This window comes from Pseudophryne corroboree, chromosome 10 (assembly GCF_028390025.1).
Source record: "Pseudophryne corroboree isolate aPseCor3 chromosome 10, aPseCor3.hap2, whole genome shotgun sequence".
NCBI lineage: Eukaryota > Metazoa > Chordata > Amphibia > Anura > Myobatrachidae > Pseudophryne > Pseudophryne corroboree.
The window spans coordinates 187,961,133-187,983,243 of record NC_086453.1 but is presented as its reverse complement, the minus strand read 5'-3'; the positions used below and the strand labels follow the sequence as shown (position 1 = coordinate 187,983,243).

General features: G+C 45.0%; 1 protein-coding gene across 11 annotated transcripts in view; it reads right to left on the bottom strand.

Moving 5' to 3' along the window:
• LOC134966324 (zinc finger protein 569-like) overlaps positions 1-22,111 on the bottom strand; it is a 144,158-nt gene that overhangs the window by 113,634 nt on the left and 8,413 nt on the right. For 4 of the 11 annotated variants that reach the window (XM_063942973.1, XM_063942978.1, XM_063942979.1 and 1 more), the window contains exons 2-4: positions 22,013-22,084; positions 21,771-21,938; positions 18,493-18,564 (exon numbers count right to left, since the gene is read on the bottom strand). The exons of 1 other annotated variant lie outside the window; for it this stretch is intronic. In XM_063942973.1, the coding sequence (XP_063799043.1) occupies positions 18,493-18,555 (63 nt within the window). In that variant the 5' untranslated portion in view covers positions 18,556-18,564; positions 21,771-21,938; positions 22,013-22,084. The remainder of the gene's footprint in view (positions 1-18,492; positions 18,565-21,770; positions 21,939-22,012; positions 22,085-22,111) is intronic. 6 more of the 11 variants (XM_063942974.1, XM_063942980.1, XM_063942977.1 and 3 more) reach the window with 3 other exon arrangements.

Below are 22,111 nucleotides of genomic sequence, written 5' to 3'. Positions count from 1 at the left end.
TTATACATACATACTAGTTACGAGTATACTATCTCTTTATCAACCAGTCTATATATTAGCAGCAGACACAGTACAGTGCGGTAGTTCACGGCTGTGGCTACCTCTGTGTCGGCACTCGGCAGCCCGTCCATAATTGTATACTAGTATCCAATCCATCCATCTCCATTGTTTACCTGAGGTGCCTTTTAGTTGTGCCTATTAAAATATGGAGAACAAAAATGTTGAGGTTCCAAAATTAGGGAAAGATCAAGATCCACTTCCACCTCGTGCTGAAGCTGCTGCCACTAGTCATGGCCGAGACGATGAAATGCCAGCAACGTCGTCTGCCAAGGCCGATGCCCAATGTCATAGTACAGAGCATGTCAAATCCAAAACACCAAATATCAGTAAAAAAAGGACTCCAAAACCTAAAATAAAATTGTCGGAGGAGAAGCGTAAACTTGCCAATATGCCATTTACCACACGGAGTGGCAAGGAACGGCTGAGGCCCTGGCCTATGTTCATGGCTAGTGGTTCAGCTTCACATGAGGATGGAAGCACTCAGCCTCTCGCTAGAAAAATGAAAAGACTCAAGCTGGCAAAAGCAGCACAGCAAAGAACTGTGCATTCTTCGAAATCCCAAATCCACAAGGAGAGTCCAATTGTGTCGGTTGCGATGCCTGACCTTCCCAACACTGGACGTGAAGAGCATGCGCCTTCCACCATTTGCACGCCCCCTGCAAGTGCTGGAAGGAGCACCCGCAGTCCAGTTCCTGATAGTCAGATTGAAGATGTCAGTGTTGAAGTACACCAGGATGAGGAGGATATGAGTGTTGCTGGCGCTGGGGAGGAAATTGACCAGGAGGATTCTGATGGTGAGGTGGTTTGTTTAAGTCAGGCACCCGGGGAGACACCTGTTGTCCGTGGGAGGAATATGGCCGTTGACATGCCAGGTGAAAATACCAAAAAAATCAGCTCTTCGGTGTGGAGGTATTTCACCAGAAATGCGGACAACAGGTGTCAAGCCGTGTGTTCCCTTTGTCAAGCTGTAATAAGTAGGGGTAAGGACGTTAACCACCTCGGAACATCCTCCCTTATACGTCACCTGCAGCGCATTCATAATAAGTCAGTGACAAGTTCAAAAACTTTGGGTGACAGCGGAAGCAGTCCACTGACCAGTAAATCCCTTCCTCTTGTAACCAAGCTCACGCAAACCACCCCACCAACTCCCTCAGTGTCAATTTCCTCCTTCCCCAGGAATGCCAATAGTCCTGCAGGCCATGTCACTGGCAATTCTGACGAGTCCTCTCCTGCCTGGGATTCCTCCGATGCATCCTTGCGTGTAACGCCTACTGCTGCTGGCGCTGCTGTTGTTGCCGCTGGGAGTCGATGGTCATCCCAGAGGGGAAGTCGTAAGCCCACTTGTACTACTTCCAGTAAGCAATTGACTGTTCAACAGTCCTTTGCGAGGAAGATGAAATATCACAGCAGTCATCCTACTGCAAAGCGGATAACTGAGTCCTTGACAACTATGTTGGTGTTAGACGTGCGTCCGGTATCCGCCGTTAGTTCACAGGGAACTAGACAATTTATTGAGGCAGTGTGCCCCCGTTACCAAATACCATCTAGGTTCCACTTCTCTAGGCAGGCGATACCGAGAATGTACACGGACGTCAGAAAAAGACTCACCAGTGTCCTAAAAAATGCAGTTGTACCCAATGTCCACTTAACCACGGACATGTGGACAAGTGGAGCAGGGCAGGGTCAGGACTATATGACTGTGACAGCCCACTGGGTAGATGTATGGACTCCCGCCGCAAGAACAGCAGCGGCGGCACCAGTAGCAGCATCTCGCAAACGCCAACTCTTTCCTAGGCAGGCTACGCTTTGTATCACCGCTTTCCAGAATACGCACACAGCTGAAAACCTCTTACGGCAACTGAGGAAGATCATCGCGGAATGGCTTACCCCAATTGGACTCTCCTGTGGATTTGTGGCATCGGACAACGCCAGCAATATTGTGTGTGCATTAAATATGGGCAAATTCCAGCACGTCCCATGTTTTGCACATACCTTGAATTTGGTGGTGCAGAATTTTTAAAAAAACGACAGGGGCGTGCAAGAGATGCTGTCGGTGGCCAGAAAAATTGCGGGACACTTTCGGCGTACAGGCACCACGTACAGAAGACTGGAGCACCACCAAAAACTACTGAACCTGCCCTGCCATCATCTGAAGCAAGAAGTGGTAACGAGGTGGAATTCAACCCTCTATATGCTTCAGAGGTTGGAGGAGCAGCAAAAGGCCATTCAAGCCTATACAATTGAGCACGATATAGTAGGTGGAATGCACCTGTCTCAAGTGCAGTGGAGAATGATTTCAACGTTGTGCAAGGTTCTGATGCCCTTTGAACTTGCCACACGTGAAGTCAGTTCAGACACTGCCAGCCTGAGTCAGGTCATTCCCCTCATCAGGCTTTTGCAGAAGAAGCTGGAGGCATTGAAGAAGGAGCTAAAAGGGAGCGATTCCGCTAGGCATGTGGGACTTGTGGATGGAGCCCTTAATTCGCTTAACAAGGATTCACGGGTGGTCAATCTGTTGAAATCAGAGCACTACATTTTGGCCACCGTGCTCGATCCTAGATTTAAAGCCTACCTTGGATCTCTCTTTCCGGCAGACACAGGTCTGCTGGGGTTGAAAGACCTGCTGGTGACAAAATTGTCAAGTCAAGCGGAACGCGACCTGTCAACATCTCCTCCTTCACATTCTCCCGCAACAGGGGGTGCGAGGAAAAGGCTCAGAATTCCGAGCCCACCCGCTGGCGGTGATGCAGGGCAGTCTGGAGCGACTGCTGATGCTGACATCTGGTCCGGACTGAAGGACCCGACAACGATTACGGACATGTCGTCTACTGTCACTGCATATGATTCTCTCAACATTGATAGAATGGTGGAGGATTATATGAGTGACCGCATCCAAGTAGGCACGTCACACAGTCCGTACTTATACTGGCAGGAAAAAGAGGCAATTTGGAGGCCCTTGCACAAACTGGCTTTATTCTACCTAAGTTGCCCTCCCACAAGTGTGTACTCCGAAAGAGTGTTTAGTGCCGCCGCTCACCTTGTCAGCAATCGGCGTACGAGGTTACATCCAGAAAATGTGGAGAAGATGATGTTCATTAAAATGAATTATAATCAATTCCTCCGCGGAGACATTGACCAGCAGCAATTGCCTCCACAAAGTACACAGGGAGCTGAGATGGTGGATTCCAGTGGGGACGAATTGATAATCTGTGAGGAGGGGGATGTACACGGTGATATATCGGAGGGTGAAGATGAGGTGGACATCTTGCCTCTGTAGAGCCAGTTTGTGCAAGGAGAGATTAATTGCTTCTTTTTTGGGGGGGGTCCAAACCAACCCGTCATATCAGTCACAGTCGTGTGGCAGACCCTGTCACTGAAATGATGGGTTGGTTAAAGTGTGCATGTCCTGTTTTGTTTATACAACATAAGGGTGGGTGGGAGGGCCCAAGGACAATTCCATCTTGCACCTCTTTTTTCTTTTCTTTTTCTTTGCATCATGTGCTGATTGGGGAGGGTTTTTTGGAAGGGACATCCTGCGTGACACTGCAGTGCCACTCCTAGATGGGCCCGGTGTTTGTGTCGGCCACTAGGGTCGCTAATCTTACTCACACAGCTACCTCATTGCGCCTCTTTTTTTCTTTGCGTCATGTGCTGTTTGGGGAGGGTTTTTTGGAAGGGACATCCTGCGTGACACTGCAGTGCCACTCCTAGATGGGCCCGGTGTTTGTGTCGGCCACTAGGGTCGCTAATCTTACTCACACAGCTACCTCATTGCGCCTCTTTTTTTCTTTGCGTCATGTGCTGTTTGGGGAGGGTTTTTTGGAAGGGCCATCCTGCGTGACACTGCAGTGCCACTCCTAGATGGGCCCGGTGTTTGTGTCGGCCACTAGGGTCGCTAATCTTACTCACACAGCTACCTCATTGCGCCTCTTTTTTTCTTTGCGTCATGTGCTGTTTGGGGAGGGTTTTTTGGAAGGGACATCCTGCGTGACACTGCAGTGCCACTCCTAGATGGGCCCGGTGTTTGTGTCGGCCACTAGGGTCGCTTATCTTACTCACACAGCGACCTCGGTGCAAATTTTAGGACTAAAAATAATATTGTGAGGTGTGAGGTATTCAGAATAGACTGAAAATGAGTGTAAATTATGGTTTTTGAGGTTAATAATACTTTGGGATCAAAATGACCCCCAAATTCTATGATTTAAGCTGTTTTTTAGTGTTTTTTGAAAAAAACACCCGAATCCAAAACACACCCGAATCCGACAAAAAAAATTCGGTGAGGTTTTGCCAAAACGCGTTCGAACCCAAAACACGGCCGCGGAACCGAACCCAAAACCAAAACACAAAACCCGAAAAATTTCAGGCGCTCATCTCTACCCCAAACCCCCTGTGTACCTGGACACTGTCCCAGCTTTCAAAATGAAAGCTGCGATGGTTGCAATGTTTCTGATGGTCGCAATGTTCCAATGGTCAAGACCGATGTTCGAATGTTTGGGGGAAAAAATGTTATATATATATTTTTTTTAACCAAAATCATTTTAGATGAGGTTAAATACACATTCTTCACAACTGACTAATAAAAAAAACTGACAATTTCTAAGTGGTTTTTGGGAAAAACAATGTGTCAGTTAAGTGGTTAAGACTTACCTACTCATGCATTTTACTAATGTCCCTGTAGTTCCTAAAAAAATAAATAAAAAAAAACACACACAACCCAAATGCTTTGTTCTCTCCGCTGTTAAGTTTATTTTGTATTTCGCTGTAAATGCAACTGAGTAGCACTTTGAGTCCTATCGTGAGAATAGTGCTATATAAATATTTTAATTCTTCTAGGAATATAAAAACTGTTACACCTATCAAATGGAATATACAGGTGAAACTCAGAAAATGAGAATATCTTGCAAAAGTTAATTTATTTCAGTAATTCAACTTAAAAAAGGTGAAACTAATATATTATATAGACTCATTACATGCAAAGTGAGATATTTCAAGCCTTTATTTGTTTTAATTTTGATGATTGTGGCTTACAGCTTTAGAAAACCCCAAATCCAAATATCAGAAAATTACAATATTGTGAAAAGGTTCAATATTGTAGGCTCAGTGTCACACTCTGATCAGCTAATTAATCCAAACCACCTGCAAAGGGTTCCTGAGCCTTTAAATCAGGCTTTCCCAACCACGGTCCTCAAGGCACACTAACAGTGCATGTTTTAGTGATATCCAGGCTTCAGCACAGGTGGCTTAATTAGTAGCTCAGTTATTTTGATTTAACCATCTGTGCTGCAGCCTGGATATCACTAAAACCTGCACTGTTGGTGTGCCTTGAGGACCGTGGTTGGGAATGCCTGCTTTACATGGTCTCTCAGTCTGGTTCAGTACAAATCTCAATCATGGGGAAGACTGCTGACCTGACAAGTGTGCAGAAAACCATCATTGACAACCAGGGGTGTATCTACCTATTGGCCAAGATGGCACTCGCCAGGGGCGCCAGGCAAGAAGGGGGCGCCGCCTGGCTGTGCCACCCGTGGCCAAAGGATAGAAAAGCAGTACTGTCAGACTGTACCTGGTGAGAGTCTGCTACTGCTGGAGCGGCGCTGGTGTCCGGCAGCACCGCACTTGTAATCAGACTCAAAATAAACTACAGCTCCTAGCAGCCCTTGTTGCTGGGAGCTCCCGGCAGCAAGGGCTGCTGGGAACTGTAGTTTATTTTGAGTCTGATTACAAGTGCGGTGCTGCTTGGCACTAGTTTGATCACTAGTGCAGTGCGGTGCTGACGGACACCGGCGCCGCGCCGGCATTAACAGACTCTCACCAGGTACACAGCAATTGTTACATAGCACAGTGCTATAGATCTATTTGCTGTTGAAGATAATAAAAAAGTGGCAGTGTTTGGGAGAAGGGACTGTAGTACCTGGAAAACTACACGATTTTCATCCATGTTAGATGTAAGTAAGTAGTAAGTAAGCGAAAACTTTAACTTGTTGAGTGTAATAAAGAAAATACATATCTTACCTATTTCAAGGCCATGTTCAATAAAATGTATATCAGTTAATTGTATAATTGATCATTTTATCTTGGAAGTGATGGCACCCTGATGTTTTTTCTAACAGGAAGCACTTCTACCATCCAACTAATGGTGTTTGGTTAATGGCTGGGTCCATTTGAGGCTCACCTCACAGCAGCTCATTAGCATTTCATTTAGGATGCAGTCAAGATGCCGGCATTTGGCATCCCGGCGGTCGGAAAGCTGACGCCAGCATCCCGAAACTGCTCGGAATGCTAATGCTGGCATCTCAACATAGATAGGAATGCAGAATGCCAAAATCCGGATTGAGATGGTGCCAAAGTCTCCACTGGCAAGCCACGTGAGAGGGTTAGGGTTAGGCTGCGAGGGCGGGAGGGCCAGGGTTAGGCTGCAGGGAGGGACTGATTGGAGGTACCTGCAGAAGCCAGAGGGAACACACCGATTGTTGCTGCATATCCCGGGGAGCAATATTGAAAGCGTTTTTGGGTGGGCCACTGTGACACCCCACAAACTCTGGTACGTGGGTCCACTAATCTGTGGTGGATTTCAGTTTTTTATCTTTGCAAATTTGCACTTTGTTGTTAAGACGCCCAGTGTTTTATGTTGCACTTTAAAAATAAATCACTTTTGCACTTTACAACAAGCAGTACTTCACTATATATTGCTATTTCCTCCTATTTCCGGACATCTTTTATCTGAACGGAGAGGTGAAGAGGTGGAGAAATTGGGAGGAAAATTGCTATTAAAGTCTGCGGAATAAAGGGAGTGATATTACAAGCGTATTTGGGTGGGCATTATCGACACCCCACAAATTCTGGTACGTAGGTCTGCCAAATCAAGGTGGACTTTAGTTTTTGATCAACACTTTATCATATATGTGATCAATTTTTGTGAACCTATTTGAGCCCTACGGTACTTCACTATATACAATTTTCTCTTTCTTTTTTGGGGATACCATTTAAAATTGGAACGAGGGAGTGCTGCTGAATAGAAAAATCGTCTGTAGATGTGAACTCTCTCTTTCTGGATAGAGAACATTACGCATAGTGACCCAGGGAGCGCACCTCAGCAAAACTTTAGAACATAAATTGAACTTTTTGGGGATATTGGTGACCATCCCGGCTGGTGGATTGCAGCACCTTTGAATTGAGGCGCCATCTGTACACTTTCTTGTTTGCAGAGAGGGAGATTAGGAAGGGTGGGTTAGGCACCACTGAAGAGGCTTTGGGGGGGGGGGGGGGGGGCGGGTTAAGGTCAGGCTGTGGGAAAGGTGGGAGGGATGGTGTAACGTGAATACAAAACACTACTGTGCGGTGTAATGTGAATGAGGGACACTACTGTGTGGCATAATTTGAATTGGAAGTACTACTGTGTCCACGCCCTTCCCCCACAAGACCATGCCCCATTTCCAATACTCACACCTTATTCCAAATGTGTGTAGGGGGGGCACCAGCCCCTTACTTTGCCAGGGGCACTCGGACCCCTAGATACACCCCTGTTGACAACCTCCACAAGGAGGGAAAGCCTCAAAAGGAAATTGAAAAGGAAGTTGGATGTTCTCAAAGTGCTGTATCAAAGCATATTAATAGAAAGTTAAGTGGAAGGGAAAAGTGTGGAAGAAAAAAGGTGCACAAGCAGCAGGGATGACCGCAGCCTGGGAGGATTGTCAGGAAAAGCCCTTCAAAAGTCTGGGGGAGCTTCACAAGGAGTGGACTGAGGCTGGAGTTAGGCATTAAGAGCTGCCACACACAGACAGATCCTGGACACACACAGACGGATCCTGGATCGTTCAAATGTCGGATTCCTCTTGTCAAGCTGCTCCTGAACAACAAACAACGTCAGAAGCGTCTTACCTGAGCTAAAGAAAAAATAAATAAATAAATAACTGGCCTGTTGCTCAGTTGTCCAAAGTCCTCTTTTCTGATGAGCAAATTTTGCATCTCATTTGGAAACCAAGGTCCCAGAGTATGGAGGAAGATGGAGAGGCACACAATCCAAGTCAACGCAGCCACCTACCAGGACATTTTAGAGCACTTCATGCTTCCTTCAGCAGACAAGCTTTATGGAGATGCTGACTTAATTTTCCAGCAGGACTTGGCACCTGCCCACACCGCCAAAATTACCAATACCTGGTTAATGACCGTGGGATTACTGTGCTGGATTGGCTAGCAAACTCGCCTGACCTGAACCCCACAGAGAATCTATGAGGCACTGCCAAGAGAAAGATGAGAGACATGGGACCAAACAATGCAGAAGAGCATAAGGCCGCTATTGAAGCATCCTGGTCTTCCATAACACCTCAGCAGTGCCACAGGCTGGTAGAATCCATGCCACGCCACATTGAGGCAGCAATTCATGCAAAAGGGCCCAAACCAAGTACTGAGTACATATGCATGATTATACTTTTCAGAGAGCCGACATTTCTGTATTTAAAATCCTTTTTTTTATTGATTTTATGACATATTCTAATTTTCTGAGACTTTGGATTTTTTTAAACTGTAAGCCACAATCATCAAAATGATAGCAAATAATCTCACCTTGCATGTAATGAGTCTACATAATATACAGGTTGAGTATCCCATATCCAAATATTCCGAAATACGGAATATTCCAAAATACGGACATTTTTGAGTGAGACTGAGATAGTGAAACCTTTGTTTTCTGATGGCTCAATGTACACAAACTTTGTTTAGTACTCAAAGTTATTAAAAATATTGTATTAAATGACCTTCAGGCTGTGTGTATAGGGTGTATATGAAACATAAATTAATTGTGTGAATGTACACACTTTGTTTAATGCACAAAGTTATAAAAAATATTGGCTAAAATGACCTTCAGGCTGTGTGTATAAGGTGTATATGTAACATAAATGCATTCTGTGCTTAGATTTAGGTCCCATCGCCATGATATCTCATTATGGTATGCAATTATTCCAAAATACGGAAAAATCCAATATCCAAAATTCCTCTTTTCCCGAGCATTTTGGATAAGGGATACTCAACCTGTATTAGTTTCACCTTATAAGTTGAATTACTGAAATAAATGAACTTTTGCACGATATTCTTATTTTCTGAGTTTCACCTGTATGACAAGTGTCCTTAGTAATTCCTCCAAATCTTTGTGAAAATTTGGGAATAGCGGACTCAATTCAGTGGCATCCAAATTTATTTTTGTTTAGGATCCACATACACCCCAAAAGATTTTCCTTCGCCCCCCACCCCCTTTCCTCTCCTTCTTGGCAGACTGCCACACCACCACTTCCTTCCCCCATTCCCCTTTCTTAAACTTAAAATTACATTAAATGGGGGAATTTAATTGTGCCAGCGCCTCCTGCTGGCCATCTATAGTAATGGGTGCCTATCAGAGCAATTCAATTATCGCTCTGATTAGGCGCCCATCAGCCTCAGCAGGGCGAGAAAAAAAATCTGTGAAATATACGTTATGGTAAGAACTTACCGTTGATAACAGTATTTCTCCTAAGTCCACAGGTTCCACAGGATAACAATGGGATATGATGGAGCGACAGCGGATTGGCACCAAACAATCAAAAGCTTTCTGGCCTCCCAGGATGCAATGGGCCCATCCATATATCCCGCCCACTGGCTCAGGCAAATCAGTTGCATTCCAAAGCACAAGGCAGGAGCATCATGTAGAGCCCTAATCAGGCGAGAAGAACACACATGCACACCCTTCCGTACAAGAAGGAAGCGGTTAGTGAGTAGAAGGATCCTCAAATCAGGTGCATCAGGGTGGGATCCCTGTGGAACCTGTGGACTTACGAGAGATCAATGGTAACTTCTTAACATAACGTATATTTCTCCGGCAGGGTCCACAGCTATAACAATGGGATTTCCCAAAGCAATTTAGTGGTGGGGACGCTCCTGATTAGACAGGAGAACCTTACGCCCGAATTCAGCGTCATGAGAGGCAAAAGTATCCAAGGCATAATGCCTAATGAATGTGTTAATGGAAGACCATGTGGCTGCCTTACATATCTGTTCTGCTGAAGCAACATGTTGTGCTGCCCATGAAGGACCTACCTTACGAGCAGAGACATTAGCCAGAACAGGGAGATCAGCTTGAGAATATGCTTCTGAAATAGTAATTTGAAGCCATCTTGGGACTATAATTTCTTCATTAAGGTGGAATTTAGACACCACCTTCGGAAGATACCCAGACCTAGTTCTGAGAACTGCTTTATCTGGATAAAAAAAAATAATCAGAAATGGGGAACAACATGACAGCGCTCCTAAATCTGATACTCTTCTAGCTGATGCCATAGTCCGTAGAAAGAGTACTTTTGCTGTCAACCATTTAAGATACACCTTGCTAAGTGGTTCAAATGGAGCAACTTGAAGGGGTTTCAGGACTAAACACAAGTCCCACGGTACTGTAGGCGGAACAAAGGGAGGTTGAATGCGCAGCATTCCCTGGAAAAAAGTACGCACATCCTGTAAATTGGCAATTTTCTTTTGGAACCATACAGTCAATGTCGATACCTGCACTCTCAAGGAAGCCACCTTCAAACCTTTATCCATTCCTGCCTGAAGGAATGCTAGGACCCTTGAAACTCTAAAAGAATTCGGGTCCATACCTCCTTCACTGCACCAATGAATATAGGCCTGCCATATTCGGTGATAAATACGAGCTGAGGAGGGTTTCCTTGCTCTGAGCATTGTTTGAATTACCTGTTGTGAGAATCCTCTTAACTTCAGGATAGAGGTTTCAAGGGCCACGCCGTCAAAGACAGTCGATCCAGATGTCTGTGATAACAGGGACCCTGCATCAGTAGATCTGGACGTTGAGGGAGCAGAAGTGGAGCATCCATCGACATTCTCTGCAGATCTGTGTACCAATGCCTTCTGGGCCAAGCCGGAGCCATTAGAATCACGGCCCCCTTTGCTTGCTTTATTTTCCTTACCACCCTGGGTAACAGGGGGATTGGAGGAAACAGATAAGCCAGATGAAAGTCCTATTTCACAGACAAGGCGTCCACAAAGATTGCTCCGGGATCCTTTCTTCTTGACCCGTATGCGGGCACTTTGTTGTTCAGACGGGATGCCATGAGATCTCTGGCAATCCCCACTTGTCTACTAGAGTCTGAAAGACCTCCGGGTGTAGAGCCCATTCGCTTGCTTGAATGGTGTGTCGACTGAGAAAGTCCGCTTCCCAATTTAGGACTCCCGGAACGAACACTGCGGACAAGGCTGGGAGATGGAGTTCTGCCCACTTTAGTATATGACTTACCTCCTTCATTGCTTTTTGGCTGCGAGGTCCTCCCTGATGGTTGAGGTACGCTACTGCCGTCGTATTGTCCGAGCGGATCTGGACTGGTTTTCCCTGAAGAATGTCCTTTGCCTGAAATCCGTGCCATGTATATGGCCCGAAGTTCTAACAGGTTTATTGGCAGGCAACTTTCTTCTCTGGTCCATTGTCCCTGGAACCATAATTTTCCAGACACTGCTCCCCAGCCCTGGAGACTGGCATCTGTTGTCAGGATCTCCCAATCTGATATCCAAAAGGGTCTCCCTTTGTCTAGATGGGATGTCTGTAGCCACAAGGCAAGTGACTTTCTTACCTTTACTTAAATTACCATTGTCTGTTTCTATATTGTCTGATGTACTCCATTCCATCTGACCAGAACCAGACGCTGCAGAGGCCTCGAGTGGAATTGTGCATACTCCACCATGTCGAATGTTGACACCATCAACCCCATCACTCGCAATGCTGCGTGAATGAATACCGTTTGACTGTGTAACAAGTCCTGAATTTTTGATTGTACCTTGGATATCTTGTTCTGAGGTAAAAATACTTTCTGCAGACCTGAATCCAGTACAGCCTCCAAGTGAGTTATCCGTTGTGACAGCACCAGAGATGATTTTGCTCAATTTATGAGCCACCCGTGCATCTGCAGACATGTTATTGTTTGTTGGAGATGGCACAGGAGCATTTCTTGTGATTGTGCCAGGATTAAAAGGTCATCGAGGTGTGGAAAAATTCTTATCCCCTGCTTGTGGAGATAGGCTGCTATAACCACCATAATTTTGGTAAATACTCTGGGGGCTGTGGCTAACCCAAAGGGTAGGGCCTGGAACTGAAAATGCTGCTGGAGGATGGCGAACCTGAGACAACACGGATGGGACAGTGCTATAGGAACATGTAGGTAAGCATCCTGAATATCCAGGGATCCCATATAATCCCCTCGTTCCATGGCCAAAACTATGGAGCGTAACGTCTCCATGTGGAACCTCGGTACCCAAATATATTTGTTTAGCATTTTGAGATTGAGAATGGGCCGAAATGACCCATTTGGCTTCTGAACCAAAAACAGGTTGGAGTAAAAACCCTGTCCCCGTTGTGCAGGGGGTACTGGAATGACTACTCCTGACTGAAGCAATTTATGAACTGCTTCTTGCAAAGCCCTGGCCTTCGTCTCTACCCGAGATGGGCTGGTGCAGAAGAACCTTCGAGGAGGATGCTTCTTGAAGGGAAAAACATAACCTAGAGATACAGCTTCTTGCACCCAGGCATCTGCTGTAGAATGCAGCCAGATCTGTGGAAACTGAAGAAGTCAGCCCCCTACCCTGGGGTCCCCCAGGAGGAGGCCCGCACCATCAGGCTGATGGCTTATCTTCTGGTTTGGAAGCTGACCCTCTGGTAGCCCAATGCTTTTTTGACTTAAACTTATTGTATTGGGACTGCTTACGATCACTTTTTCCCTTTGCTTTTTCTTGAGACCGAAAGGGCCGGAAAACCGGATCACTAGATTTGGGGTTATATGTGGAAGGAAACTTGATCTTCTTGGAGTCTGCTTCTGACTCCAGAATATGTCAATTCTTTACCAAACAGAATATTTCCAGAAAAAGGCAAAGATTCCAAAACCTTCTTAGATTCTGAATCCGCTTTCCACGTACGTAACCAAACTGCTCTGCGAGCAGCTATTGTTGGGGCTGATGCCCTAGAAGCAATAGTACCCATATCTAATGCAGCTTCTTCCAAGAATACTGCAGCCTGTTTAATATGAGCTATATAGGATTTTTGTTCTCTAGAAGCTGATGAAAAAATCACTTTCCAATGCATCAGCCCAGGCAGCCACTGCCTTTGCCATCCAAGCTGAAGCCATGGCTGGCCTTATGACTGCTCCAGACAGGGGAAATATGGTTTTTAGAAAACCATCCACTCCTATCCGTGACATCATTTAATGATGTTGACGGCAAAGGCAATATAGATTTTTGCACTAATCGAATCACATGCGTATCTACTTTAGGAGCCACTTCCCTTTTTAAACAGTCACCGGCTGGAAAAGGATAATTGGAATCCCATATTTTGGGAATTTCTATATTTTTTATTGGGTGTTGCCCAAGCCTCTTCCATGATTTCCGTCAGCTGGTCTGACCCTGGAATAGAGAAAGTGCTCCAGAGAACAGTGCGCAATGAAACTGAGAAGCTGCTAAAAAATGTACATAAATGTGCATCCAATTACACATAAAAAAGACAATGTGACCAAAAAAATGTGCATCAATATTAGCACTAGTCAGAAACCATGTAACATATTTAATACACCACTGTGTGAAAGGTAAACTGAATGAACTCATTCACCATAAATGAAGGAGAATGTTCCCAAGATTTTCTCTTGTATGCAATCAGTTTTTCTCCCTCTATGGACACATCAGGAAGCAGCTATGAGTCTGCAAAAAAACGTGTCACCTCTCCCTATTTATATAGAGGAATGGCTCAAAGGGACACTTTAAACAAAACTGATCATGGTGCAGTATCTCTTAAAATAAGATATTTATTACTAACAGAATGCACTTACAAGAACACAAAATTAAAACAGCATGAAACAATCAACTCCTTGGGCATATCACCAGCAGTTGCAGTCCTTAATCAGGGAATCCCGTAGTGCCGTAAGGAAAAGTGGAAAAGTGAGCTCCGGATGCCCAAAACCACGTCACCGCAGGGAAGCCCTTCAAGGTAGCAGATGGAGTTCGAATACAATAGCCACGCTTAACGCGTTTCGGACGCTGTTCGTCCTTCGTCAGAAGCATGGCTAACAAACATAAGTCCTTGCAGTTATCCCCTCTTAATGAGGGGTACACAGCTGCAGTCAATCCTCGCTATTTGGCGCCGCCATGACCTCCCACTGATGTGTAGGATCCCAAACGCGGAAGCGGAAGTGACCGCTGCGGTTCACCGCTCACCGTAAGTCGTCACTTTTGCGTTCCACCGCCGGGATTCGTCGTCTCCGAGTAATGCAGTCAGTCTGACCCTGGAAACTCAGTCTTAACTGTTTTGGAACGTTTAAGCACAGGTGCCTTGGTTTTTAACACAGGCTCTGCTGATTCTTCTAAGGATAGAATGGCCTTTATTGCTCTAATTAATTCATCTATATCCACTTAGCTGAGACCTTCCTCCTCTTCGTATGTCGAAGTAGAGTAAACTGAGCTTTCATCTTCCGATGAATCGTCATGTGTAGCCTGTGAAAGTGAAGATTTACTTACCATCGGTTTATCAGCTTGTTTCATTTGATAAGATGCTGGGGGAAATTATATACCGTAGGTAGGGAGCTGCATGTAGGGGTACCCCATTCCTGCTACAGAAGCTGTAGGAATTATCCGTTCAGCTATACTGGACAAAGTCTGTGCAAACATAGCCCAAGGTGGATCCATCTGTACCTGACATTGTACAGGGATCTGTCTTGTATTCTGCTGAAAAGCAAAACAATTTGCACATAAACCATCCTGAACCAGATCCTGAGAGGATAATACAGTTTTGCAAGACAAACATGATATGAGTCTTGGTATTACTGTAAGTGTACCTTTGCCACTGTTAGACATGATAAATAATTCAGCACTTTCACAGTGTACTACACAATTTGTGACTGTAATCACTTTAACCTTCTAAAGTGATATCAATCTGACCCTACCCATGCACCAGCATTGAGGATCAGAAGAAACAACTGACAAACATATATTAAAGCCAGCAATCACACTAGCAGTCAGTCACATGTTATATATTAGTCACATGTGCATATCATCAACTACAAACACTTTAAGTATGTAAGCAAACATTTACTGAATCATGTATAAACAGATCTAACGTATTCAGACGCAATGTGAAGAAAACCACAGTAAATGTACACAGACTCATATGCAATAGGCACTTAACTATTAATACTGAAAAAGCAGTTAGAATTTTAGTGCTGTATAACCCGTAGAGTGGGATGCAGGGATACTCACCTTGCTTCCAGGATCGATCAATATGTTAGCGAATGCTGAGTGGATCCAGACGCTACTAGTGTACACTGCCGCTCCAGTAACCTATAGTGAACACAGGCGCACCAGTCACATAGTCACCTATGCTGCGACCAAGTCTCCTCGTGGTAGCGCTCAGTGAACACCGATGCAGTGGCTTATGAGCGTCTGAGACGGAAGCGAGGAATCAGTTCATGGCGGGAGACTAGGCAGAAACTGGTCATGAACCAAGGGAGGGGCGACCAGGAGAGCGTCTGACTCCCCCTGCTGACATCAACCCCAGGGATCTTGGCCTCATGCTGTTCCTGGTGCCTAAGATCCCTAAGGCCTAGCGCTGGTGCACCCGCGTCAGCTGCTGTTTGGTAGTCTCCTCCCAATCCAGAAAGGCTGTGTCCGTATTCCATCTACTAAGCGGAACCGATGCCTTACCTTCTCTCCGTGCTCTGGCCACAGCCTGGTAACGTCTGCTGGACCTGCTAGTATATCCGACACAGAAGCCCGCCGAAACAGCGGGATCCAGTCTGAAGGTCGACCACTATAGGTCGACAGGTCAAAAGGTCGACATGAGTTTCAGGGTTTTTTCAAACTTTTTCTTACTTAACGATCCACGTGGACTACGATTGGAACGGTAATCTGTGCCGAGCGAAGCGAGGCATCTTGTCCGAAGCATGGCGAGCGAAGCGAGCCATGCGAGGGGACACGGTACACTAATTGGGGTTCCCGGTCACTTTACGAAGAAAACAACAAAAAACCTCATGTCGACCTTTTGACCTGTCTACCTAGCACATGTCGACCTAGAAACCTGGTCGACCTAGTGACTGTCGACCTATAGTGGTCGACGTATACACTGTCGATCTAATGATCCACACCCGAAACAGCACTGTACTTGTGGGTAAGCGTTGTCGCGACCCGGGGGAGAGTTGTTGGAGCGACTCTTTCTTAAGCGTATAAGACGCTTTTTAGAAAGATCACTCGAAAACTAGTAAGACTATTAAGAATAACATAAGAAAGCTTAGGGCTGCTAAAAAACCCCCCAAAAAACAGCAGCCTTCTGACCATGGTCCGGCTCCTGCCGCACCAAACAAAAAAACTGATTTGCCTGAGCCAGTGGGCGGGATATATGGACGGGCCCGTTGCATCCTGGGAGGCCAGAAAGGTTTTGATCATTTGGTGCCAATTTGCTGTTGCTCCATCATATCCCATTGTTATCCTGTGGGTAACCTGTAGACCCTACTGGAGAAAAGTCCGTTATTTGGGCGCCCAAACCTGGATGTTAGACGCCCGGACCTTCAGCCGCGTACAATGCTAATGGGTGTCTGATCAAAGCAACAATTTAATTGCTCTGATAGACACCCATAACTATAGATAGCCAGCAGGGGGCACACAGGACAATTGAATTCCCCCCAATGGGCCTCATTCAGACCCTGTCTCAGATGGCCGAAAATCGCAAACAGATGATTTTCGGCCGTCTACGCAAACGCCGCAGTGCGTGTTTGCGGGCTATCTTGATGCGATTGCATACCGGAAAGATGCATTCGCATCATGATTGACAGACGATGGGTGTCTGGGAGCAGCAACGCTGCGTTCGCGGGAGCGTCGCTGGAAACGTAGGCGTGTCATGGTCGTTCTCTGGGGCAGCTCGATGACGTCGCCTGCATTTCCCGCAAGTGGAAACATGGCGGCGGTACCCCTGCTTCTGCAGCCATGCTGCGTAGGCAGTTGCCAACCTCTGAGGTTTTTGTAATGCGATCGCAATTGAATTGCGATACCATCACGGGGCTGCGTCACACATGTGGAAAAAACTGTAACCAACTCTGAATAACCCCCAATGTCTTCTATTTTGTATTACATTAACCTGTGATTTTAATTTGTATGCCTTCCATCACATTGATTTATTTTCTTGAAAATTTTAAAATCTTGGATAAAAATAAATTTTTAGAGTAATCTGGGTCCCTTAGTGTCCAATGGCCTTAGGCATAAACAAGGAGCTAAAGGCCAGTACTGACGGGAGAGATGTGTGCTGAGCGATCTTAACACAGACCGCTCAGCACACATCTCTCCCCCCGCTCAGCACAGCGCGATGTGTGCTGAGCGAGGGGACGACGGGGGGCCACTCACACAGCGCTGAAGTGAGCGACCTGCTAGATTGAGCCTGCATGCAGGCCAATCTAGCACCAGCGATAGTGACGCGCAGGGTCGTGCATCGCTATCGCTGGGGGGCATACACACTGCAGATCCATGCTTAAAATCTAAGCAATCCAGTCAGATTGCTTAGGTTTTAAACACTGATCTCTCCGTGTGTAACCCCCTTTACAGTCTATAGCCTACACATACAGTAGCAGGTACTGTAACCCAACATCACATTACCCTACTCACCTGTATGGAGTGCGAGGAAAATGATGCAATGTTGTTGGCTGCTGGGTGCCGAAGTTCCAACTGTTCCTCTAGAACTTTGCAGCCATCATCACTGACGTATAGTTTAAAAGATTTTTATTTGAAATATTTAAATATAATATTACGTGCAGAACAGATCTCCTTGTCAAAAACTGGGGGAAACAGTGGGGCGTCGGGGGTCACATGTGATCTGACCATGTCAGTTAAAGTGGTTATACCTGAATGTTTCAGGTGAATTCATACTTCTGTCATATGGAATGTGTTTAACTGTATAGGTAATTTTATATCTGAAAAACTCAAGTTATTGTAAAGTAAACCCCATACACACTACATGAGATTTTGTAACATCTCGCTCAGAATGGCCAATCTGAGCGAGATCTTTCACAATCTCGTCCAGTGTGTAAACTAAATTTCATTAACGATGCGCGCTCCTACGCATCATTAACGACCCCCTCCCTCGTCTGAACATGTACAGATGATGGAGGGCCTCGTTAACGACAGCCATGCTGCCGCCACTCCTCCCGCTGCCGCAACCCCGTCGCTGCCTGTCCCGGCCGCATTGGCAAGTGTGACTGCACCTGCCGATGCCGGCCCACCGCCGCCACCAATATCGGCATCGGCGGGGATTGGGTAGTGTGTAGGGCCCTTAAGTTGTTTTTAAATCATAAAACAAATCCATGAAGCACAATGTACAAAAATGCATTTTTTGGACACTTATATAAAGTATGATGGGAAATAGGATGCAACATGCTTACTAACCACTGAGCCGAGAGCCAAAGCTGAGGTACTCTTCTTACTAGAATGCGAAGCCAAATTCTCCATTCCTTCAGTCTATAATAATTTAGATCACAAAAATGTTGACATTAATACTAAATAAAATAATGTAGATTATGTTTCTTACTTATCCTTCACATATACATTTTCTTCCGAGATCGTATAAAATGTGACCCTAGTGACACACCTATAAGCTGTAATGCACTCTTCAGAGGCTGACCAAAGCCTGAAAACCGCATAAATAATTGGATAAATGGATTGTTATGTGCTTGTTCCCACCACTGCATTCTGCATGTTAGAAAGGGGATCTGGTCTTCAGGTCGACAATAAGTAGGTTGACATGGTTTCTAGGTCGACAGGGACTCTAGGTCGACATGAGTTTTTCAATTTTTTTTTTACTTTTTTATACTTTACGATCCACGTGGACTACAATTGGGAACGGTAACCTAGTCCGAAGCATGACGAGCGAAGCAAGCCATGCGAGGGGACACGGTGCACTAATTGGGGTTCCCGGTCACTGAACGGAGAAAAAACGAAACCAAAAAAGACAAAACTCATGTCAACCTAGAAACCATGTCGACCTATAGTGGTTGACCTAAGTCTAATCTACCTAACATACCACACCCGTTAGAAAGCCACCTATTTCTTGTGTGTTGACAAGTTCCTCCAATACAATACATAGGGTGCCTATGGAACACGTAGGGTGCCTATTGAACAGACGGGATGTAGTTATGTGACAGACCCCAGTGACTTTTATATTGCATTTTTATGGACAGACATGTTTTTAAGGTTGTAACTGTGCTGGACACCATGGCCAATATTTACTAAGAATCGGATTGCGTTCGTTTTCAATCGATGTGTTGTTTTTTTTCTAAGTGGCAATTCGGGCATTTACAAAAAATCAAATTCGGCAGTGTTTGTAGCATTCGTATTGTTTTGCACTGTCGCACACAGAAATACGAATGAATACACCATCGGTCAAATGCGCCAGTCAATTCATAGAAATAGGTGATTTATCAATGTTTCGTATTTGTAGAATCGGAAGTAAAAAGCTTAAAAGCGGGCGCAAAACTATACGATTCGTAATTTTTTGCACTTTTCAAATAGAACTGCTTTTTCCTGGCGTGTTTCACACTTCACTACTCTACAATGTTTTTTTTTTTTGCCTCAACATACGTATTGCTGGTTTGTAATGTATTTTGTGTGTATTTGTGAATACCTGAAATGTAGTAAAATGCACTGACCATATTTTTCAAGATTGGAAAAAAGTTTGCAAACAACAACAAATTGTTAGACATAACCCTTACATAGCATTTATGCTTCACTCATGGTCAAATGCAAATGATGCCTAAAGAAGAAACGTCTAAGGTATTAAAAAGCATCAAACATAATTGAAATAAAAATTTGTCAAGTTTTTTGTTAAAAAAACATCACCTGTGCTGCATCAGTACTGATTGTCACATAATTACCACCATGCATATTGTAATACTTAACTGTTGTTATTATTATGTTCACCTAGCAAATACACACAACACACGTTTTGTTAATGACTGCTTTACTTGTGTTTTTGACTTCAAAATGTATAACTGTGAATGTTTTAAAATCACCTCGAAAGAAAAACTAATAAACAATATAAACAAAGGCCAATTATTATTCCTTGTGACTCTTTTCAGTCTGGGTGGTGACGTGACAGGAGTCACTATGGGGGTTGTTGTTGTTGAGCTTGAGCTTGTGTGGTTCCCTTGATGTCTCATATGCATTGTTAGATTTGTAAGAGTCAAGTTTAAGTCTCTTGCTGCTGACGTTTGACTCTCCATCATTCGGACCATGTTGTCTTGGGTTGTTTGTGTGGCTGTAAAAAGCTGCAAGTAGCCTTGATGGAGCCTATGAATATCATCCATCACTCGTTGGTATATGTCGATCAGTCTATTGTTGTCTGCCCTCATGAGTTCCACTGTGTTGGCCACTCTTGTTAGTTCCATTGTTTGCCTGCTGCTGGTTCTGCATAGGCGTGGTATATGATGGGCTACACTTGCAGAGGACTGTGTTTGTTGTCGTAAGCAGTCCAAAGTATTGCTCTGCATGCTGGCCCAGCTGGCCCAAAAAGCTTGTTCTTGTGCCTGTGGTGTTTGGGGGGTTGGGCTTGTCTGTGGGTCAGGTGTGTGTGGAGTGGGTGGTGTGGCAAAGTGAGCGGTAGTTTGCTCATGCAGTGGTATGGGTGTAAACTGTAACACAATTGTATCCTCAGTGGTTGTTTGCTGGCGTTGGGCAGGCTGACTTTCCATCACAATGACCTCTGCTGGAGAAATATATGTGGTTGATGTAAGTATATATTTGTGTTGTAATTGTACGTAATACTGATGTGTACTTTGGCCCACATTTATTCCACAATATTAAGCTAAGTTTGTTAAGTTTTTTTTTTTTTATTAACATTTGTAGGGTTAACAAACTCATTGTCACATTTTTTGGTACAATTTCAATGTTACACTACACTTTATTGTGACTAATACAGATGAACCAATCTTTATCCTTGCCTTTCCAAGGTGTTTATTTGCCACGACAGGCAGACTTCATCCTGTAATGTAATTACATACTCCACGGATGTTTTGATGTGTGACTAATGTTTTTATGCCATAAGCAAAACATGAATGCCTTAGCATAAATCACCATGGTGTGTGGAATCTCCTCAGACATTACCAGATAAAGATGCCTGTATCTGTATGGGATGCGGTCAAGATGCCGCCGGACGGAATCCCGGCGGTCGAAATACCGACGCCGGAATCCCGACCGCCACAATCCCGACATATTCTCCCTCCGTGGGTGTCCACGACACCCATAGAGGGAGAATATAATAGTGTGCCGAGCGTAGCGAGGCACCGTGCCCGCAGCGTGGCGAGCGAAGCGAGCCCGCAAGGGGCTGCGTTCCGCTCACCACCCCTGTCGGGATTGTGTGGTCGGGATTCCGGCGTCGGTATTTCGACCGCCGGGATTCTGACCGGCGGCATTTAGTACTGATCCCATCTGTATATGTGTTTTCGCACTGCTTGTATTTTTTGAAATAGTCGTCATAACCAACTTTCATGTTTTTACATATGTTTTTTTAGGATTAGATTTTAATAGAATGATTAAAGTACCTTTATGCTAAAGTGTCTGCTCAAAATGTGGTGTAGATTTGTGACACAATATGAAGGTTGCATTTTGTCACTGTAAAGGGAGTATAATAAACAAAAATTTGATGTGTGTGTTTTTACAATTAAACTCACCTGGCAACTGTGGCGAGTGCGGGGACATGGGTGGCGGACTCTCGAGCAGTTAATGTGGTGGTAATTCTGAGACTTTGGAGATGCGTCGTCTTGGTGATGTCTGTGAAGCTGGTCTGGAGGCCCCAGTCAGACTTAACCTCCGTGTCGAATCAACCTGTGTGGATGTTCCTGTGTGTGTGGTGTATGTAAATAAATTTCTACATACATTGTTTTCAAAGGCATTCCTGAAGAAAAATATTTACCTGCAGTAGCAGCAAATGGTTTCGCAGATTGCGAAGAGCCTGGTCCGGAGGAAACTTTAGTCATTTTATGTCCTAAATAAAATAACACTATTTTATGCG